Source organism: Ammospiza caudacuta, chromosome Z (assembly GCF_027887145.1).
Source record: "Ammospiza caudacuta isolate bAmmCau1 chromosome Z, bAmmCau1.pri, whole genome shotgun sequence".
NCBI lineage: Eukaryota > Metazoa > Chordata > Aves > Passeriformes > Passerellidae > Ammospiza > Ammospiza caudacuta.
The window spans coordinates 86056200-86078936 of NC_080632.1; the positions used below are offsets into that span (position 1 = coordinate 86056200).

A 22737-nucleotide genomic window follows, 5' to 3' on the forward strand; every position below is an offset into this window, starting at 1 on the left:
TGCATGCTGCATGACAAATGCCATCTGATGTGCTGAGCAGGCCTTGGCAAAGGGGCATCCTGGTGATAAATGGTCAAATAAACATAAACAATTAGTGGAGCTACATCAAAGGCACCACCTGGCTCCAGATGGTGTTTTGAGGGCTTCATCCACACACAGAGCAGGGGCAAATTAATTAACCACAGCATCTAGGCAGGTACCAGAGAGAAGACTTTACAGAGTGGTCACACAGTGACAACAGTCTTTTCTTGCAGCCTTGTCCCCCCATCCAAGCATTTCCTTGAAGGTCTGGAGCTTGAAGGGATGGTGCTCTGGGCATCAGCTTCCTACTGCTCCTCTCTGCTAAGGCTTCAGAAGGTGCTGCATGGCTGAAGATGCTCAAGATGCTTTTTTTTCTTGAAACCCATTTTATTGAAGCACTGTCTACATAGCTCTGTGTAGCCTTGATGGTCTCCTGGCCGTGTTTAATACAATGCTGCTGATACAGGCAATGATGCTGGGTGGGTGTCTCCCCCCCACCCAAATCTATATGCACACACTCAAAACACGTGTGGGAGGGGGGAATATGTTAAGTGAAACAGGAGGGCTTCCAGACATCCTCTGCAACCACCCCACTCTCATGGAAACTCATTCACACCTCAAGTGACACGCTCCCCCTCCCACACCACCAAAATGAGGAGAAAAAGAGAAAGCAAGAGGAAAATCCCCACCAGAGATATGCCCATGCAGGGTCTGGCTGAACATCTGGTTGCTGGTCTCCCCAGCAGCTCTGGTATGAGACAGATGAAGGTCCATGAGGTATGTGACATTGCTGGTGGCATTTCTGCCCATGTGGGTGCACCCACTCTCCTCCAACACCTTCCCATTGTGCCCAGACCCTGTTACAGGGAGTGACATAGGAGACACATATAGGATACATCCCTGTTAACACACAACATTGCAATCCAATGAGCACATCAGTGGTAGGTACCTCCTTCCAGCATGGCCTTAAAAATAGCCAAAAAAAGCCATTTCCTCCCATTCTGAACTCTCCTGGGAAAACACACCAGCCCCTTCACTCTCTCTCATCCTGTTCTTCTTCAGAGCCAGAAAAAGGAAAAGAAATTGTAAAAAAAAAAAAAAGGGCTCCTATTGAACGGCCTGCACACACTGGGTGGGTTTGCTTCCTGACAAAAAAAAAAAAAAAAAAAAAAAAATTAAAAAAAACCAAACAAAAAAAAAAGAAAGAGAAAAAAAAAAGAAAAACCAACTAACCAACCAACCACGGCGGAAAAATGTGCCCAACTTAACCATGGAAAACTGGTTTGGCTGGCGTCCCTCCGGAGTGGACAGGATTGCGAGGGACTTGGACTCGGATCCGGGTGAGGCTGTCACCAGCCTGCTCATGAAAACACAGCTCCAAAATAAATACATTTTTTGAGGGCTCCGAAAAAGCAGAGCACGAAGGATGGGGATCCAGCTTCCCCTCCTCTTCTCCCCCCCCCCCCAACCTCGCCCCCAGAGAGAAAGCCACCGACGATGGGAGGACTTTGGGAACAAAAATAAAAGGGTCAGAGCGCTCGCACATTAAATCAGAAGCAGATGTGTGCCTGCTCGCCAGCCTGAGTCACCGCGGGAGGGTGGGGAAGGGGGGGTTATCGCTATTTTGGTGCTGGGTGTGGGGTACAGAAAACAATGCGAGGAGAAGGCGGTGCAGTGTTTGAGCAGGCTTAATATCGGCTTGGGAGCAGGTACAGGCAGGCTCCAGCAGCAGAGGGGTGGGAAGCTCAGCTCGGCAGTGGCATTGGCAGCACTGCACCCCATCCCCTGCCTGGGCAGGACTGCTCCTCCAGACCATGCCCAGGCTCCTGGCAGCATCACTGGGCATCCCCAGTGGCACACATCCCTTTTTGGGGGGTTTCCTGCTGATCTGCATTTAGTCCCCCGGTATCAACCCTCCAGGAGGAGCACCCAATCATTCCCATGCGCTGGCCAAGACGCTGCCAGGCCTGAGGTATCTCCAGATCACAGCAAGGCAGAGGCAGGAGCTTTGTCCTCTCTCTCAGGAGGACATCCTCAGCAGCTCAGCACCTCTCTAAAGCCCTGCTTGCTTTGGGCCAAGCCCTGTAACATGAGCTTGGCTTCTCTCTTCAGCTCCCACTGCGCCCTGCGTGGCTGACACCGTGTTGCCATTCATTAGGCTCATAAATCCCACAGGTATTTAGGAGAAAGGTACCTCAGATTGGTCTATTTAACTCTGGCATAACTCAAAATATTCTATTCCTGCTCAGCTCTCATGAGAGCCCTTGCAGCCTCATTGGTTTGTAATTGCCACTTCAGTCCTGGAGCTCTGAACACGCAAGCTACTGTGCTATGGCTGGGGTGGAAGAGTTCCCACATAGACATGAGGTGGTTTTTGGAGAGGTGTGTTCATGGAAGGTGCCTCTGCAGAGCATCTCATCCTGCCATGGCAATCCAGCTTGCAAAGACACAGCCCCTCCAGCACCACCACCCCATCATCTGAACCATGGGCAGAATGATAGTCCTGGGCTTGTACGGTGGTGTCACAGTCAAACCCAACACAGGATGAAAATTCAGGACCCTGGCTCAGAGAAGAGACCAAGCAGACACAGATGTTACCTGTGAGTGTCTCCCCTGAGTCACCTGCAGGCCCTGCCCCATCAGAGAGGGGAGCTGGGCAGAGTGGGTGAATGTTGCATCTCTCCATCCTTTGCTGCCCCAAAGAGGAGCTTCACGAGATGCTGCACCCATGGAAACAAGAGGTGATGGCTTTAAATGGAAAGACTGGAGATTCAGACTGGCTAGGAGGAAGAAACTCTTATGATGAAGGTGGCAAACATGCACAGAGGTTGCCCAGAGAAGCTGGGCTGCCCCATCCCTGGAAACATTCAAGTCCATGTTGGACAGGACTTGGAGCAACCCAGTTTAGTGGAAGCTGTCCCGGACCAGGGCAGGGGGCTGGAATGAGATGACCTTCAAAAGTCACTTCTCCCCAAGCCATCTGATGACTCTGTGGTCCCATGACCATTTTTTCTGCAAGCCAATATTTTCCTGACCATGCTGAAGCCCCAGTGAGATGTATCACGTCCCTAACTCTTGAGCTGGGCATTTCTAGTGGAAATACTGCCAGGTTTCAGCACAGGATGGTCAGGGAAAGGGGATGAGTCTTTCATCCAGACTTTTTATATGTAAACCAGCCATCTAATGAGCTCTCTGAAGACCACAGGTAATATATGGGCATAACCTTATAGCATGGCCCAAGCACCAAATATCCAGAGGTAACTCCCTGTCTTCCAGGGATGATTTAATCCAGCTCTCAAGGTTACAGAGCAATTTAACTGAAGATGTGGGGTCAGATTCAGATTTCATTTGTATCTCAGCTCCTTCTGAGTGCCAAGTCCCTGGTTTCTCTGCCAAGCTGGTTGCAAGCTAAACAGCAGCTGAGTCCTCAGCTCAGCCCTCAGCTCCTGCAAAGCCTCACCCGCCTGAGCAATCCGTGCGATCCGGCGGGGCCCACCCATGCCCAGCTTGGTAAATATAGCCAAAGCTGGTGGAGAACCAACAGAAAAAAAAAAACATTTGAACTCTCCCTGGAAGAAGGAAAAGAAAAATATCCACTGCTTAGATGTTTCTCTCAAACACATGGAAAAAAAATAATTCTGAAAGTCAGTGGGATTAATTATTTTAACCAATGCTTCTGCAAGCAAGAAGGGGGTCTGTGGGATCAGGTCCCTCAGCAGGCAAGTCCTGTGTCCCAGCTGACTCTTTGCACGTGCCAACTCACAGTCTGATCTGATTTAAACCAGCTGAGTTGTAAATGAGGCTTATAATGGAATTGGCAAATGACCCTTCAATACAGCATCACAAGCTGACAGCACTCAAAAATAACCAGGGGTCGAGTCAGGACTCAGCTCTCGGCCAAGGGTGAGGGCAGGATCTGGGATGCATTGTGCCACAGGCTACCAAACACCCCAAGAAAGCAGGGAAAACTCCCAGCCTCTCCCCTCTTCAGAGGGGTGACCCTTCCAAATCAACAACAAAACAAAAAAACAAAACAGGGAAAAGGAGGGGAAAAGGCAGCCCTGACATGCAGAGAGAGACAGTCTCGCCTGTTTGTGTTGGCCTACGCTGAACTCCAGGCAGTTTCCAACTGGAACCCAGAAATGCTGATGGTGTTTGGAGTCTGTCTGCATCCCTCCCATGACGTGAAGAGGCATTCAGGATGATGGGCTAGGATGTTGGTATTTTTTTTTTCCCCTAACAACTATATTTACTGTTACATTTTGAACTCTCCATGCTGTCATTACAATGTCAGATGAAATTACATGTGTGATAACCATAACATTGACACATGCACAAGTTCACAGAGGCTTTACAAGGAAACAGCTTCAAGGGAAGAGGGAAGCTGCTCACATGTCTCAACTCAAAGGGGATGTCCAAAGGAGTCATTGAATTACAGGGCACTGCCTACAGCCTCAACTTGGCCTTGCTGGAACTGAATTACATTTTTCGGGGGCTTTTCTGGGTAAAATGTATTCTTATTTATCCTGGTGTAATTCTGATTGACTCCTGGGGTTTAACTGATCTTGTTCTGGATGTGCACCAGCACAAAGAGGATCAGGACATTACACTGGTCTGCAGGACAGACTGAGTAGAGTGATCTGAATTTCACTGGGATACACTTTGTACTCTGGTGCTGGAGCCACCATAGAAGTCACAAATCCTAGAATGGTTTGGAGGGACCTTGAAGTTCACCCAGTTCCAAGCCCCTGCCATGGGCAGGGAGACCTTCCCCTAGACCAGGCTGCTCCAGGCCCCAACCAACATGATCTGGAGCACTTCCAGGGATGGGATATGGGAGTGCAGAATGAAGATAGCTACACCACTGAAAAACCATCTTTTACCAAGATGATCCACTTTCACACATTTGCCCCTACAGAGCATTACAAGCCTGAGGAGGGATGCTTTTTTCTGATCCAAGATGTGCTACAGCCATGAGAAAGGATCCCCAGCTTCTCATCCACTACTAGGCCAGAGGTAACTACTCTACAAAGCTCAGCCTTTAAGGTGTTAAGAAAATCCCAATTTCTGCTAGGAAAAAAGCAGCAATCAGATTTCTTCCAACCTGCTATGGGCAGCTGGGTGAAAAGAACTTGGCTGGTGCTCCTGGAATATGGATCCAGCAGCAAACTCCAGAAGAGAGGCTTATCTTCCAGTGGCACAGCTGGGTGCATAAGGCAACATCTGTACAGCTCTGACTGCATCTGCTCAGGGGGAAATGGTACAAGTCTGACTAGGCTGGTCCAGTTAAAGTGCTACAACTTCCAGAGAAAATGCTACAGATCAACCTTGCAGTGCATTGTGACATATTGAGACAGACTGAGAGAGCTGGGGATGTTTGGCCTGGAGAAGAGAAGGCTCCAGGGACACCTCAGAGCCCCTGCCAGGGCCTCCAGGGGCTCCAGGAGAGCTGCACAGCCCCTGGGGACAAGGCAGGCAGGGACAGCACCCAGGCAATGGCTCCCACTGCCAGAGGGCAGGCACAGATTTTGGCACATTGGGAATTAGGAATTGCTGTCTGGGAGGGTGGGCAGGCCCTGGCCCAGGGTGCCCAGAGCAGCTGTGGCTGCCCCTGGATCCCTGGCAGTGCCCCAGGCCAGGCTGGATGGGGCTGGGAGCAGCCTGGGACAGTGGGAGGTGTCCCGCCCCATGGCAGAGGGGGTGGAATCAGATCCCCTTTAATGACATTTCCCTCCCAAATTCTTCAGTGATATGCACACCTCTGGATGTTTTGGCTCTCAGCTCTTACAGAGATTATCTTATGGAGCTGCTTTGCTCTTGCTTTCTTACACCAAAAAAAAGAAAAAAAAAACAAATAAAACTCTAAAAACATTTGTCTAACACAACAGCAACACCAAGGGCTTATGGGCTGGAAGGGGGCACTGCACGTGTGTGGGGAGCACATGTCTGCTTCTTTGTCCTCTTCCCAGGGTGCAGGTTTGATTCACCTACTGAGCAAAGGAATGGAGGATGCTCTGGGTGTGTGTTTGTGGTTGGGCAATGTTCTGAAGGGCAACAGCATGCATGTGGAGCCACTCACACTACCCTAGGACCTACTTTTTGTCCTGGGTGGGAAAATATCAGCGTTTCACCTCACTTTGCCTGCCATCACACTGTGCTTTGCATCTCCCTCCACAGCACAAATACAACAGCCTCTGGTTAAATATATCGTAATGATGACTCTCTAGAAGAGGAAAGGTAAGGGGCTACAATAAAACCAGACACTTGGAAGCATCTACCTGTCCATTCCCCTGCCCCATCTCCCACCTGTGGATCTCCCTGACCTACCTGATGTTGTCCCACCACATGAACAGAACACTCCTTTGCAGCACATCAATTTCTACCCTCCCCTGTTTGTCCACAAAGACACACGACCAAGAGGGGTGTGGATACTATCTCTTGCATAGTTCTAAACGTACAGATATGTATATTTTTGTTCACCCAGTCCTTCCCAGGGATGGGCAGGAGCCCAGCAGCTTGCTCACACCACACTTCAAAGCCGCGCACCAGCGCTGGATGAAACACCAGCACCGCCGCACGCCAGGGACTTTCTTTTTTCTAAGCCAGCTCTTCAAAATATTTATAAAGGCACTTAAGCCCCGTTTTGACCACTGCCTGTGTTTGCAAGCCCTGCCCTGGGACTCATGTCGGGTCGTGGGGAGTTCCGCTGGCATTGCTGGCATACCTGAGGAGAGGCAGAGGCGCTGGCTCCGAACAAAGCCCCGAGTGATTGCAGAGCTGTGCCCTCCGCCGGGCACAATTATGGTTAGAGAAAACCCTTGTTTATAGCAGGATCCTTCCAGCCGGGGGAAAAAAGGGATTTAATTACAAGGGAACGGCGCTGTGGGCGTGTGCGCGAGCGCGGCCAAGAGCTGCTGGGCTGCTCCCCCTGCCCAGGTGGCTGCTGGTGGGTCCAGCTTCTGTGGAGGGTAAAAAAAGGGAAAAAGGGGGATTTGGAGTCTCCCTCTGTGGTTACTAAAGGCTGAGCATTGAATCAGGGGAGGCAAAGCATGGAGAATTAAAAAGATTCTTGTCTCACCGGGTCAGGAGCAACGGGAAGGGGATTAAAGGAGGTGGATGGCCAAATTACCCACAGCTTTTCTCTTTCCTTTTTCCCCGAGTCATGGCCTTGAACACAGGCTCCCTCAGGTAGGTCATGAGACTCACAGAGTGGTTTGGGATGGAAGAGACTTTAAAAATCACCAAGTGACACCCCCCTGCCATGGGCAGGGACACATTCCACTATCACAGGTTGCTCCAAGCCCAGTCCAACCTCACCTTGGACACTTCCAGGGATCCAGGGACAGCCACAGCAGCTCTGGGAACCCTGTGCCAGGGCTCCACCAGCCTCACAGGAAAGCATTTCTTCCCAAAGTCCAATCTCATCCTGCCTCCTGCCAGTTTTAAGCCATTCCCCCTTGTCCTATCACTATCTGCCCATCTGAAAAGTTGCCTTCCATTCCTTTTTTATCATCTCCTTGTAAATAGTGGAAGGCTGAGGTCTGAGAAGGGTTTAGTTTCAACTCCCTTTTCCAAATGGTATTGTAGAATCAGAGCTCAATGTGAGCTGCTGACATTTTACACACAGAGATGGACTACAGGACATGGTAAGCCCAGGGGCTGAATCCTTGTTAAAAAAAAAACACCTTTAGATGAAAAGGTGCAATCCTGTTGGACACCCAGAGCTCCTCAGTGCTATGTTAGCCAAGGTACATGCTCATCAAATGCATGCAGCAGAGAATATTTTTGTAGCCCTGTCTTTTCTGCCACCAATTTTAAGGAACAGAGTGCGGTTTCCTCTCCTGTGTTTCTCATATTTTGCTTAAAAATAAAATTTGAACCTAAATCAAACCAAACAGTTTCTTGCCCAAGGTGGTAAAAAAAAAAAAAAAAAAAGCCTCTTCTATGGTGAACCCTTCAGGAAAAGGGAATATAAATCCCCCTGTGGTTGTGTTCCCCCAGCAGCACTCAGAAAAGCCCCCAAAAGCCAGTGCAAAATTTGCAGTGGGTCCTTCCTACCTCTGCACATGACTTCTGGGAAACACATAAAACATCTACCAGAGCACAGTCTGATTTATACTTGGAGCAGGGCACCTTTAATGGCAGCAGGAGTGCGGGTGTAAATCTCCAGGCACGGAAAAATCCGATGCACAGCCCCAGCCCTTGGATCCACTCTGCTCCGAATGCCACTGAATAAAAATGAGCCTTTATGGCAAAAAAAGACGTACATGTCCTTCTGCTGGGTAGGAGAGATTTCTAAGGGTGCAGTGCTATAAATAATGATTCAAGCCAGTTTGCAAATGTCTTGTGCAGCCCAGGATGAGACACTGAGCAGGTATTGAGAACACCACAAAAATGACCAGGAGGATGGAGCCCCTCTGCTCTGGAGCCAGCCTGGCACAGCTGGGGCTGTTCAGCTGCACCAGAGAAGCTCCAGGGACACCTCAGAGCCCCTGCCAGGGCCTGCAGGGGCTCCAGGAGAGCTGCACAGCCCCTGGGGACAAGGCAGGCAGGGACAGCACCCAGGCAATGGCTCCCACTGCCAGAGGGCAGGCACAGATTTTGGCACATTGGGAATTAGGAATTGCTGGCTGGGAGGGTGGGCAGGCCCTGGCCCAGGGTGCCCAGAGCAGCTGTGGCTGCCCCTGGATCCCTGGCAGTGCCCCAGGCCAGGCTGGATGGGGCTGGGAGCAGCCTGGGACAGTGGGAGGTGTCCCTGCACATGGCAGGGGGTGGCACTGGATCACCTTTAAAAGCCCCTTCCAATCCAAACCATTGCTTGATTCCATGGAGACCCAGTGGGTTGAACCAGAAGTGGAGGCTGTCGTGCCCTCTCATCCATCACTGCTTCCCAAAACTGAAAGCCAGCAGAGCCAGGAACAGTTTGTGTCACATGTCCCCAGGATGTGCCCATCCCTCCCCTATGCCACCCTACACACAGAGGGAGATGCACCCCAACGCTGCCTCCTCTCCCTGCCCTCTGCACAGGGGGTGATGGGGACAGCTCCTGTGTGAATGGGGACAATGCCACATGCACTCATCTGCCATGCAGGCAACACAGCCCTCAGATCTTATGGCCACCCTGCCTTCAGAACAACACAAAAATCCATTAATATCCTCGGGAGCAAACAGGGATGGGCAGTGGAACTCATGGTTGCCTCCACAGTCCAGTTTAGCAATTCTCACTATTGCCAACTCCTGCTGTTCAGACAGTGTCTGCCCTGTCTGCAGAGCAGAAACACACCCCCAAGAACCCTGTTCAAGTCCTAAAAGACTTCTTTCTCCTTTGACCTTCACCAAGGGCAGACTGGACCTCTACTCTTTAGGTGCATTTGAGGGTGAAGGCATTGGAGGAAGACCCATGTGAGAACAAAGAGGAGACTGCTTCTGGAAAACCATGCTGAAATTAGAAAATTAAATAAACAGCCAGTGCTAAAAGAGAAAACTCCTGCCATAAAGTAGATTTTGAGGGGGGGTGGTGAAAGGAAAGAAATGGCTGTGCACTGTCCTGCTTTGCTAAACAGGCAGATGGGACCTGTATTTCTCTTCTGAAACTTTAATGGAAGGATATGATTCTGCTGCAAGCATATTTTATATGCCTGGCGATTAAAGAGGAAGGAAAGGGCATAATTTATAGAATTGTGAAACACAGAGGATAGCTTTCTGGCTGCAGTGTTTCTTTATTTTCTTGTTATTCCTCTTATTCTTCCTTTTTGCTCTAGGCTTCTGAAAGGTGATAGATGGGCAGCAGTGGAGACTGAAATCTTCCCATTATATTCACAGGGCAGGCACTGAATCAGCAACCACAGTGGCTACATGAGCTGCACCTCCTCTGAACAAGCCTGAGATCAAAAAATACAAGTGTTTCTGTGTGTCCTTATCCTTTCTACAGTGCTTTCCAGCTCCTACAGTTACCTAACCTCTCTGCAGTTAGCAGGGCTTCAGTCTTTCAAAGAAGAAATTTGAGCCTTGCTTGGTTCTTGATGTAGATGGGAACACGACATGGCCAAGCTCTTGCCCCATCTGATCCTCCAGATCCTGCATTTTTATGGACAACCTGCCAAACTCTGCCAAGACCCTGGCATTTCCCATCCATCCCACCTCAGAGGAAGCAATTTGTCCAGAGAAACCCACGTTTGTCCAGAGAGATACCTTGTAGACAAAGACCTGGTGGCCAAGAAGGCGTCCAGGACTCAGGTCCTTGCACTGAAGATGGCCAGGCACACACTCAGCTGAATAACAAAAGTGATCCTCAGAGGTCGAGGGAAGAGAACCTTCAGGTCCATCCATCACTTATGAGACCACAGCTGGAGGGGCTGTGTCCACTCTGGAGTCTCCAGAGAGACACTGCCATTTTGGAGGCACCAAGATGGTCAGGGAGCAGGAGCACACGAGGGGAGAAGAGAGTTTTGTTCAGCCCAGAGAAGAGAGAATGAAGGTGGAATCTAATTTTTTTCATCTACCTACCTAGGGTGAAACTATAGAGAAGAAGGAGTCAGACTGGTCTCAGAGCACAGGAAGCCAGGGGAAGCAGTTTCAGCACAGCAAGTTTATATCAGACATAAGAAAAACATTTCTTAGTAAGAGGCTGGTCAAACCTTGAACCATGCAGCCAGAGAAATTCTGAGCTTTGTATCCCTGGAGATGCTCAAAACTCAACCACACAAAGGCACGAGCCTGACTGAGAGGTGGAAGTTGGATCAGGAGTTTTCAAAGGCTCTTTCCACCAAAACCATTCCCTGACTCTGTGCTCCAGTTGTGCAGACAGGGAGCCAAGGCACAGAGCAGATGAAATAGCACAACCACAGGTATGCAGGCAACCTGCACCTGAGGCCACATCTCCACAGAGCAACCTAAAGCCCTACCCTCACTGCTTTTGAACATATCAAACCCATCACCACAGTCATGCCTGTGTGCGCTGGGCTTTCTGGGGTCATCTGCTTCCCTGGTAGAAGCCTGAGCTTCTCCTGCTGCAAACTTCTTTGGATTTTTAATTTTTTTTTTTCAACTTCGGGGCAAATTCAGCAACTCATCTTTCTGCTAAGACTGTCAGTGAAAGCGTCAACTGCAAGGCTGGTTCCTGTGATGTGGAACCATGCCCACCAAGACTTGGACCAGCACTGTGCAGCCCATTTCACATCAGCCACCATCCAGCCCACACTTGGCAGAGGACTGAAGACAGTATCAGCCATGCCTGCATGACTCCTGGCGCTGGGCCACTTCTCTCCAGCCCTCTGAGCAGCCAGGATATAAATCTTGCTCTTCTTTCACTAGTCTTTGCTGTGACAACACAATCACTTGGCTGCCCATGCCAGCTCTCCTTGGGTGTTTGTCAGGGATGCGTCAGTGGAAAAATGAACTCTGCGCCCTGGCGAGGAGGGGGAGCAGCTCCTCAGGGAGCCAACCACTGCTGCCCTTTCTCAGCTCACACATTTGCTGCAGGAGGAGTGCGAGTCCTGGTGAAATCACTGTGAATATTTACCTCCACCAGGAGCAAATCCATATTCCTCCCTCCCGGTGAATAAGCAGGAAGACCTTGCCCAGATAAATGCAGGGTGAGAGCTTGGCTTCCCCTCCAGAACCAGTACTCCCATGCCTAAATATCTCCATGAAATCTCTGTGTGTGTGCATGTGTACACATCCTTTGTTCAGAGCTGTATTTACTCTTTAGAAAGAAGACTACTTGTCCCATTGAAGCCAGAAAGAAGGAAGAAATTCTTTACACTGAGGGTGGTGAGGCCCTGGCACAGGTTTCCCCAGAGCAGCTGTGGCTGACCCTGGAGCCCTGAAAAAGGTCAAGGCCAGGTTGGACAGGGCTTAAAGCAACCTGGGATAGGGGAAGATGCCCCTGACCACGGTAGGCGGTTGAACTAGATGAGGTTTAAAAGTGCCTTTCAAACCAATCTATGATTCTGTGATAGGTCAGCCGAGTCCTCCTGTTCACCCCAGGAATGCTCCAACTCCTGGCAAAACAGAGAAAAACATTCCCTGAAGTTGTAAAACTGAGACTCTCCAGCAATTCTTACATATAACCTAAACACTGTCTGAAACCTCTTTAATTGAATCACACCTAACTCTGTGAATGGCAGAGTCTGGTCAGGGGATGCAGGACCCCGCTGCGTGCTGGGCAGTGTGGGAATGTACAACCCTACAGTCCCCTGCAGGGACACCACGGGGCCAGCAGAGAAGCCAGAGGGGATGGACAAGATGTGGATTCAGCTCAGGAAGCTCACACAGCTACAAGGCCATAAGCACGGGAGGGTGGAGCCCTACTTCTGTCCAGAGAGAGGGAAGGGAGCCCGTCCCCTGCTGAAAGCTGTGGGTGGACGTATTGCACTTGGCCAGCCAGAAGATTAAGGCAGGTCCCCTAATTGAACATTTCCCAATGGGAGGGAGACAAAAAAAAAGCAATTTGAGGGGTGGAAAGGGCGCAGGTAAAACATCATCTGGAGAGAACGGGGTGGGCAGGAGAGGCTCCTCACAGAGAGGGGTGAGATGAAGGCCTGTGGGGCAGAGGAGGATGCTGGCTGCACCAGCCGCTGCGCGCTTCAAACACGGCGAGCAGATAACACATGGATTCATGGAGCAGGGTGGGAGGAGGTGAAGGAAGCGGGCAGGAGAGAAGATTACAGGAGCGCAGGGAACAACAAAGAGGAGGGAAACGGAGAAGGAAAAAATTATGCAGGGCCTTGAAGGTCAAAAGAGTCAACTTCAAAAGGATTCGTTAAAGACATAGAGCAAATGCCTTTATATTAAATTATTTAGTTTTCACACAAATCTAAATAGTATATGGGGGGAGGGGTGGAGGGATTGCCTCCCAACACTCCATTTGGCGCAGAGGGAAGACAAAGTGGAAGGATGATAAGAGAAGTCTGGGACTCTTTGTTTTTCTAATGGACGAGACAGGGCTGGAGTTGGCAAGACCCCCTTGCAAAGGATACAGGGTGAAGTGGAGGAGGCTTTTCAGGAGAGGAACAATGGGAGTGAGCACAACTTCTTCTTTCTGGAACTGAAAAATGCTAAAAATTGACTTGCTCAGCCTGAAAACAAAATGTTTTCCTAAATTCCAGGCATCTGTTTAATCAAAAACACAGCAAATGTTGAGTTAAACAAATCATGCCGCCTGTGAGAGTCAAGACTTTCACTCTGTAGATGCTGAAATGAAACGCTTCCATTTTTTCACAATTCCACCATTAATCTGACAAAACTGACCCAGACGCAGAGCAGTTCTTTTGTCATCAAAACCTTCACTTTGTACTGAAGCGTATTTAGCTGAATTATCTCTCCCCACTGTACTTAAGGAAGCTAAAGTGAAGTACAAAGCCGGAAGAGTCGGCTCCTCTATCCTGGGGCGTTCAACCCATCGGCAGAGTTAAAATCACTGACAAGCTATGGCAAGCTAATGTCAGTAAAATGGTACCCAACAGGAGGTTTGAAGCCAGCACAGTGAGCTCTACAATAAGTTCCAGTCCTTTAAACACCACGTTTAAGTAAAATATTACAGCAGGTCATGTTTTAAAGCAGACAGAGCAGGTGAGAAAATCACTTCGGACCCATGAGGATCCTCTTGGAGGAGAACAGACGTTCTGCCTTTTTCATCTCCCTGCCTTAATCACCACCACTTTCCTACTGACTGCCTGTGCTTCGTTCCACTCCACACCACTTTTTCCATGTGCTCATCCAGCAGTGGATGGCATCAGGGACTTGTGTCACTGAGGCAAAGACATGGTGCAGATACACCAAGTATTTGCAGGGCCACCACAGGGCCCAACGAGGTGGCAACCACTCACTCTGGAAAAAACACAGGAAGAAAATGACTTGGTGAAGGCCATGAGGCAAGTCAGTAGAGGAGCCAAGAGTGGAAATCTTGCCATCCTGTTTTTGCCCACCTGTATCCCAAGTGTTTAGTACTTTCCTCTGTTCAGTTTTGACCTTACGAGTTCCCTTAACCTTCTCCTGGCAGTTTCCTAATGGGCAAATAAATCTCTGGAGAGTATCTTAAATTCTTTTTTATCACAGACTGTATCAGTGTGATAATAAGATCAGCCTTCAGACTCCCCATTAAGTCACAGAAGGTGTGGTCATCAGTCATGCTTTTTCCAGACTTAATTGCCAGACAGACACTTTAAGTGGAAAGTCCACCTAATGAGCCCAATCATTAAAACATCTCTGGTTTCTATTTGAGATGGAAAATTATATTACCCTAATAAGGGGGTTGCATCTTTGCCCCCCTATTCAATCATGCAGCACAGGAAAGGTGAGACTTCTCTGCAAGTTTGCCTTGGATGTGTTTCATTTAAATACGGCCCCCTGCTTCAGGCAAGAGAAAGTAATAAAACTCTTCACAGAAGGAAAGCTGGGTGGTTGGAGAAGTGGGAGCAACCTAAAGGTGAGCAAAGGAGTCAGCACTGATGGGTGTCACCACTGACACCAGGGATGCTCCTAAGAGCTGTCCAGGTGGAAGAGACACCACAGTGGCTGTGCAAGGGTGGAGAAGATGTGACATTTATGGGGTGTTCTGCTACAAAAGGCAATATGGGGATGTACCCAGTGGGCTCTTGACTGTGACACTTCTTTCCTAAACAGTTTGAAAGAAATGGCTCTGTTTGAAGAAGGAATTGGTTGTGTTGGTCACCCTCAGGACCTGCACCATGTGGGAGAAGCAGCTGGGCAGCTGCCAGGAGTTTGGGAAACTGAGGTGGAGCAGCTCACTGATTCAAAAGCCCTCACACAGGGCATCTCCAGCCCAAAACAGGGATCAGGCGGCAAGCCCACTGCAAAGGGGTAATCCTCTCCTGCCCCATCCACTTCTGACCAGAAATACTTTCCCACCTCTCCATCTCCCACCCCTCCTCATCACGGAAAGCTTTGCCTAGGTAAACGCCGTCTGCGAGCTCAGCCTAGGTAAGACCAGCGCAATATAAATTCCTGGTGGTCTTCAGCCACGCCAGACACCTTTGGTTAGAAGCCATCAGGCCCATGGAGGTGCCCCAGTTGGCTCACTCCCACCCCAAAGCAACGGCAGTGAGAGCTGCTCCGCAGGGAATCCCAGCGGGAAGCCTGGGCAAGCCTCAGTTCCATCCAGCGCGGCTTTGCCAGGTGCTGGGAGCGCTGGCTCAGAGCGATCCCTAATAAAAACAAAAGAGGCACGGAAGGGCGTGTTCCCTTTGGGTAATAATACATCTTGGAGCTGCACGGTGAGGCAAAGACAGCGCCACACCCTCAGCCACCCCAAGGGTGTGGGCATTATACAATGATTCGCCCACGCCCAGAGCCTCCGACAACAATTCACATCCAGCGCCGCACACGGATCAGTAAATACCGAATCTCCAACCAGGAAACGACGGCTTCTTCCATGTGCACGGAGGAAAAAAAGCCAAACCAAAGATGTGTCTTAACATGAACACCTCCCCAGACAGATCCGCAACGCTGTTGCACACAGTATTTTCTGCCCTTCCCCTAGAACGGGCCAGCAAAGTCAGTGGCATTCACATTTTGAGTTATATTAAGCATCAATTTTGGAGTTTTTTCATCATTTCCCTCTTAAAGAGAAAAAAAAAAAAAACCAAACAACAAACAAACCAACAAACAGAGGTGATGGGCCTATTTAAATGCATAATTACATTTTGATAACAACAAAGTCGTGCGAGGCACTTAATAGATAATAAAACGACAAGATCTCATCACACCCAAGCTTATTTTCACAGCTGTAAATCTACTTCTGGTAAAGTTGCCGGGAAAAGATTTTACTATTGAGTAATAATGGAAACAAAATAGCACTTATTAAAGGGAAATGGGAGCAAGAACTCATCAGATGTTGAAAGACAACAGAGAAAATCAGTTTGTTATTAGGAGACAGGAGAAATAACACTGTTCTGTTGGTCTGAGATATCGGCAGCGAGATGTGTTGGTTATTAACAGAGATCCCACTTTTTTTTTTCCTCTAAACCACAGTGCATTTGCTGTGATGCTCACGAAAACAGCAATTAAAGATGCAGCTCTGGGGTTGCACCTCCAGGAAAAGCAAAAAAAGCATCAAAATGAAAGTGCCTCCAGACCTATGCCTAATAATTTCTGAAGTCAGGAAATTCAAGTTGTTTTTCCAACATAATTTATGTTTTCCAACATAAATCCACCTGATTATTAAAAAAAAAAAAAAAAAAAAGAGATGATGACTGCAATAAATGTACTTTCTGAGTGATCCCAGGAAAAAGGCAGTGGCTTTGAGTCTGTAGGAAGGATGGAGCCAGTAGAGTTAGTGTGTACCTGCCTAAAAAAGGGAGGCTCAAAGCCTTCCTGGGGCCAGGTGGTGCTCCCAGGGAGGAAAGGTTGTTGCAATATTAATGAGGGAGAAGATGGGACCACCAGGGACAAATGAAATATATATATTCCTGGCTGGCACAGCAGACACAGTTCGGGTAGCTCAGGAACAAGGGGGTCATGCTGGACCGTGGCTACTTACCCTCAGGGCAGCCAACTGGGGCAGATCAGGAGATGTTTGTACAGATAATAAAACTCCTGCTCCAATTTCTGAATCCTGAGAGGGGGCTGGAGAAAAGATGGATTTTAATTCTCCAGCTGCAGCACTGAATAACAGGAGTGAGGCATAGCCCTACCAGTGCACATACAAGCAAAGAAATAAAAATACCGAATATTATTGTTTACTGATGGTGGCTCGGAGCATGTTCAGATCTGACTAAGTTTCTACTGGGCAAGGTTTTATTATCATTATTATTATTACTATTACTACTACTATGACAATTACTGTTATTATTACTCTTGCTATTAATTGCAGTGACCATTTAAACTGCACCATAGTCTTACAGCTACAGTCTGGATGCTCATTCCCTGAAAGGCACTGTGTGAGTGAGACCAAGGAAGGAATAATACATTCCTAAATGTGGTCCAAAGAAACAGTGGGAGAAAAAAAGAGATTGCCTGTTTTGTGCAGAAGAGGAACAGAAAAACTTGATGATTTGCAAAGGCCATGGATGAAGCCCTTGGCAGAGCCAAAATTTGATGTTAGCTTTTACAAATCCCAACTCAGCCCTCTGTCTAGACCATCAGCCTGAACTAGCTCTCATCTAAGGCTCAGCTTTATTCAAGGATAGAGGCAGCCTAAAGCTCAGAGGGCTTCAGGTCAGGGCCATCGCATGGGTTGTGATGGGGACAAAGTTTTCTTAGCAGAGGCGCTGTGACAGGACAAGGGATTAACTAAAGAAGAGGAGATTTGGATTACGTATGAGAGAGTTTTTCATAACCAGCATGGTGACACCCTTGCACAGGTTCCCCAAAGCAGCTGTGGCTGCCCCTGGATCCCTGGAAGTGTCCAAGGCCAGCCTGGATGGGCTTGGAGCAACTTGGGATAGTGAAAGGTCTCCCTGCCCATGGCAGGGTCTCCCAACCCAAACCATTGAGTGAATCCCATGTGCCAGGTGGTTGCCATGTGCTGAACTTCGAGCCCACACCCCGTGGTTGTTGGCACCAGCCCAGCAGGCAGGTGGCTCAGCCCATCCCTGGCAGTGTTTTGGCACCTGGCAAAGCCAGAGGATGTTCAAGTGCACCAGGACAGAGTAAATCACCCAAAGGGAGCCGGGATGGGCAACGTTTGTGCTGGTGGCATCACTCAGCACCTCCACAGTTCAGCTGGGATTTTCACTGGGTAAAACCAAAATGGTGTGGGCATGAAAGAAGAGTGAGATTCCAGGGAAAAACAGGGATAATCAGAGAAGCTGGGAATGACAGCTTGTCCCATCTACCACCCAGCCTGGCAGGGTGCTGGGGAAAGGGCACGACAGGGAGGCTTTTGCATGCAAGCAGGGATACTAAAAAAATAATTACCAACAAAGTGAGGCTTTAAAAAATATAAACAGTTTTGGGGAACAAACACAAATGGCGTGCAAGCTAAAAATAAGCAGCAGAAAGTGAAAAAAGGGATTAAAGGAGCCCGAAAGAAATAGCGAACAGCAAATTGCAGGGAATTGTTCGGCAAACAATAAAATGCTCCTCGCCATCTCCCTGCAAAAGGCAGATGGTACTGGGAGAAAGCAACCCCCGACAAATGATAGCTGCAAAAGGGGTGAAGGAGGAGGGGGAGAAAATTTCAGACCTGGCAGATTTGTTAAGTGGTAATTTTCCCTCTGTCTGTGCAGAAGACAAAGGGGAGGGAAAGCTCCCCAAGACAGGGATTGTATTTCACTCCGCGGTTGAGAAGGCTTTCGAGTGTCTGCAGATAGCGGCAAGAAATGGTCCTAAAAAGATTAGAGCTCTTAAGGTAGGGCAAAATACTATATCCAGACAACACACTCGAGTTTTAATGACAGTGGGGAGAGAATTGAGTGAACCATTGTCTGCTGCCTCTAGGAAACCAAAAACTTAATTTGAAACAGCACAGGCTCAAGCTGGACTTTTCTCACAGAAAAGCTTTACTCCTGCCCTCTAAGCATCACTTTGTATCCTTGGCACATATTTTTCATTCATCTTTTTTCCCATAGCCAACACAAGCTTAAGAAGGGCCTTCTGCATTTTCAGAGTGATTTGGGTGGCTTGGCATTGAGCGTCCCCCTGTCTGGAGTGCACCTCTTCTCCCTGTATCCCTCCTGCCAGGCCATTAACCATGTCTATGGATACCAACCTGATGGATGAAGAAGGAAAGTGACTTCCCAGAGATGCACAGGAAATGTGCTGGAAAAGAAATTCACCCTGGGTTTCCCAAATCTCAATCCCCAGATATCCCCTGCCCTTCCTAACCATAATTCCACTATGGGCTTGCTAAGTGGGTGCAAATCAGCAGAGCTTCCCTACAACCCATTTTACACTGGGACCAAGACCAAGCATCACATCCAGCCTTAAATCATAGAACTGCAGAATCGTTTAGGTTGGAAAAGCCCTTTAAGATCATCAGGTCTAAGTGCTAACCCAGCGTGGCCAAGGCAACCCCTGCATTTTGCCTAGGTTGGGATTTCTGTGCCTCCCCAAAAAAAGGGGCTGATTGCTATGATCCCACAGTGCCAACAAGCCCCTTGGGAATTACCAGGACTCCCCTGGCACTGCCTGGCTGTGGACAAGGACAAAGCAGGGCAGTGCTCTGCTCCCAGCCTCACGACTGTGAATTCCAGGGCACAGCACTGTCATCCCCACGGCCCCATCTCCAGCAGGTGACACTGAGGTGGCTCTGCCATCCCCCATCCCAACTCCAGCATCCCCCAGCCAGAGACTTTCGCTGCAGGGAGACCCCCCTGACCTTGCCTGGGGCTCTGTTGCTAAGAATAAGCCACAGAGGGCCGCGCTGTGCTGGCGCGCGGTGGGATAATTGCAGGGAAGCTGCTGCTGTAGCCCAGCGACCGCAGTAATTGGGCACGGGCCATCCTGCAGCCAGGTTTCCCATGCTATTATCCCCTTATTAATAGAAACCAAATCTACCTTTGCAGAGGCAGCACTGCGAGCCTGGAATTATGCGGTGTGGGGCTGCAGGGAGGCACCCGCGGCATCTCTGCAACAGCCTCAGCCCTTTGCCACACGAGGGGTGGGTCCTGGCAGCATCCACAGGATGCTCCCGCCCAAGTCGTGGCAAAATCCCAGCCACAGAGACCCAAGGTCCCCTGTGGTCATTGGAAAGGTGAATGTTAGACTCAGCCACACGATGGTTGCCCTCACAAAGGCAGGCGAGCGAGATTTGTTCTATTAACTAATTAATCCCAGCAGCATCCCTCCAAGGTATGGCAGGGAGTATTAATTTCATCGCCCAAGGAGGAAAGCTGAAGGTCAAAAAGGCTTGAATTTCTCCTTGCCCACCTGGATGGGGTATGGTGGGGGCCACAAGCTGAGCATTCATGGATTTAGAGCTGGAAAACAATGCACAACACCTTGGCTGGAATGGCCCTGCCAGGGTACAACAGGATGTAAAATGTGAAAGAGGCAGAAGTGACAGCATCATTTTAAGGAGAATCAACTCACAATGCCAGGGCTCTCTTTGCTGGAATACCTGGAAGCAAAGTTCTGATTTCTGGGACATCCAAGGACAAGGTGGAAGTCTCTGCAGGCATTTCCTGGATTCCATGTCAGTGTGATCACGTGGCTTTCCATGGTGAGAACTAACACAGGTACTTCTCCCTGCCTTATTCCAGGCTAACTTCCTCTGTGAAGCTCCACTTGGAAACAGTAATGAATAAAATGTGTGCCCAATCATGACATTTTCCCTGCCCAGAAAGCAGGAAGCAAGGTGTGAGGTGTGACTCAGGATTAAAGCTGGAAAGTATATTAAGTGCCTCTATCCAAAATGCAATCAACAATGAATAGAGTAAGGTTTGGCACATTTATTTTTTTTGCATGGAAGTTTATTAAGGTCTTCAGGGCCACCTGAATCTTATCTCAAATCTGAGATTTGCTTTGAAACTTACAAAGTGGAGGTCTGGAGCAAGTGATGAGGAGCAGCTGAGGGAGCTGGGCGGGGGCTGAGCCTGGAGCAAAGGAGGCTCAGGGGGGCCCTTGTGGCTCTGCACAGCTCCTGACAGGAGGGGACAGCTGGGGGGGTCGGGCTGTGCTCCAGGGAACAGGGACAGGAGCAGAGGGAACGGCCTCAAGCAGAGCCAGGGGGTGGTTTGGGTTGGAAATTAGGGAGAATTTCTTCATGGAAAGTACTGTCCAGTCATTACATGGACTGCCCAGGGCAGTGGTGGAGTCCCCATCCCTGCAGGGATTTAAAAGCCCTATGGATGTGGCACCTGGGGACGTGGGTCAGCGGTGGCCTTGGCTGTGTTGGGGGCATAGTTGGACTTGATGGTCTTGAAAGGCTTTTCCAACTTGAACAACTCCATGTTTCTATGATTCCCCAGTGAGGCTCACTTCTGCCTCCCCCAGCTTTCACAGCAGGCAAAGCCCAGCAGATGATCTCCTACAGAACAATCTTAACCATGAATGCCAATAAACTCAAGACTACACAAGGAATTATCAACCCAGAGTATTTCCATGCTTCCCTTTCTCTCCACCTCTTCTTCACCCAGCTTTTTAGCATTTCTCATTTCAGCAATTAATCCCAGCCTTTCTGAAGAGGCTGAATCCTACAAGCTTGAAATCATGTCAACACAGAGCCGAATCAGCGCAGATGTGCCAGGGAGCAATGCAGTGGGTTTTTCCTTCCCCTGAAACTCAGGACTGCTTCTGCTCAGTGCTGTGGTGCTCTGCAGACTGGGAATGTCAGGAGTCTTCCCCATATGGCAAATGAAAAGTCACCCTGGGAAGATTAAAGCAGAGAGAGAAGACCTGGGTTGCCTTTTGCATTTTTCAGCCCTTCTCCATCCCTTTGTGAAAGGCTGGCGCTGTTAAGCAACTATGTAAGAGATGTGAGGAGTCAGGGGAAATAAATAATACATAGATGTTGAAGTGTGTTGCCAAGGCCAGCTCCAGGATGGATCTGTACCCTCTGGACAGCTGCCTGCTCCTGCCCTGGAGAGATGTCACTGGGAGGGAAATGGAGCTCCTGAGCACGACTCTGCTCCAGAGTGATGCGTCAGAAAACCTTGTGGGTGACAGAAACTGTAATTGCTGTGCTTAAACTTCACTGGCCCATTGCACCCCTGTGAAACCCAGCTTTGCTGCTGATTTCAGCAGAAGAGGGAAGGATGTGCCCCTACCAGGGCAGCTGGTAGGGATCCCTCTCCCCAAAGCCTGAGCAGAGGGCTCCTTGTGCCCCTGGGGCCTTGTGGATGTTCTGGTTTCCATGAGGACCTGAGCAGCATTCTCCATCCTCCCCAACACCAGCCCAAACCAGGTACAGCCTGAAAAAAAAGGGAATCTTAGACCCAGTGTGTTCTTGGGGTTCAGGGCAGCAGTGTCTTGTGTGCAGAGGCTGCAGAGACCCCAAGGGAGCTACACTGCATCCCCCCAGCCCAACCCCAAGTCCTTATTTCAACAGCAGCTTGGCCACATCTGCCTCTATTTTTCACAGCAAGAGTTCTATGGGTCTGTAGGAGTAAGAGATAACATATTTGGTACTCCATAACTGGAATGCAAAATACAAGGTACATGGTGTGGCTGGATGCAGCCAAGACCATGATGTGAGGCGCCCTGGCTCATAACACGGGGAGCTGTCTGTGCCAATGGTGCCAGCAGCCCACTGGAAGGGGCCCTGTCCCCAGCCTGTCCTCTCCACGGGCTGGGAGGTGAGGCACCACCCCTGGAGCAGGATGCCTGTCCCTCAGCAGTGACACAGAAGCATCCAGCCCTGAGGCACAGGGACACCGGGAGGTGCTGGCAGGTGATGCTGAGGAGTGCAGTCACTGGGGTGGCAGCTTCCAACCCTGCTGTGATGGAGAAATCCAGGCACACCCCTGCCACACTGCTGCTGCCTGGGAAAAGCCACAATACCTCCAGCAAAGCACTCTGCAAGCCACTGACTCCCCTCTCCTCTCCTGTGCCTGCTGCAGAGGGCAGCTGGAGGGGCTAAGGAGACAGTACAGAGGGAGGGATGCAGCAGGCACTCCTAAAATAAGGTGCACACAGACAGTCTAATGTCTCTGCATACCCCCCCCTGCCCCCAACACACGTCTGCCAAGACCAGAACTGGCTGCAAAGATTGAGGATGTTTTTTGAGAAATATTAGCTGTAGCTGTTTGCACGCATTGGCCTTACAAAGGGTCTGGGAGAAGAGGGGGGGAAATAGTCTTCCTGTTTAGCACA

The 22737-nt window shown here is 49.5% G+C and overlaps 1 protein-coding gene across 1 annotated transcript in view; it reads right to left on the bottom strand.

Annotated features, from left to right (window-relative positions):
• Positions 1-20142, bottom strand: part of ZBTB7C (zinc finger and BTB domain containing 7C) — a 36905-nt gene extending 16763 nt beyond the window's left edge. The window contains exon 1 of the mRNA XM_058824235.1: positions 20017-20142. Coding sequence (XP_058680218.1) covers positions 20017-20105 — 89 coding nt within the window. The 5' untranslated portion in view covers positions 20106-20142. The remainder of the gene's footprint in view (positions 1-20016) is intronic.
• Between the last annotated feature and the right edge of the window lie 2595 nt (positions 20143-22737).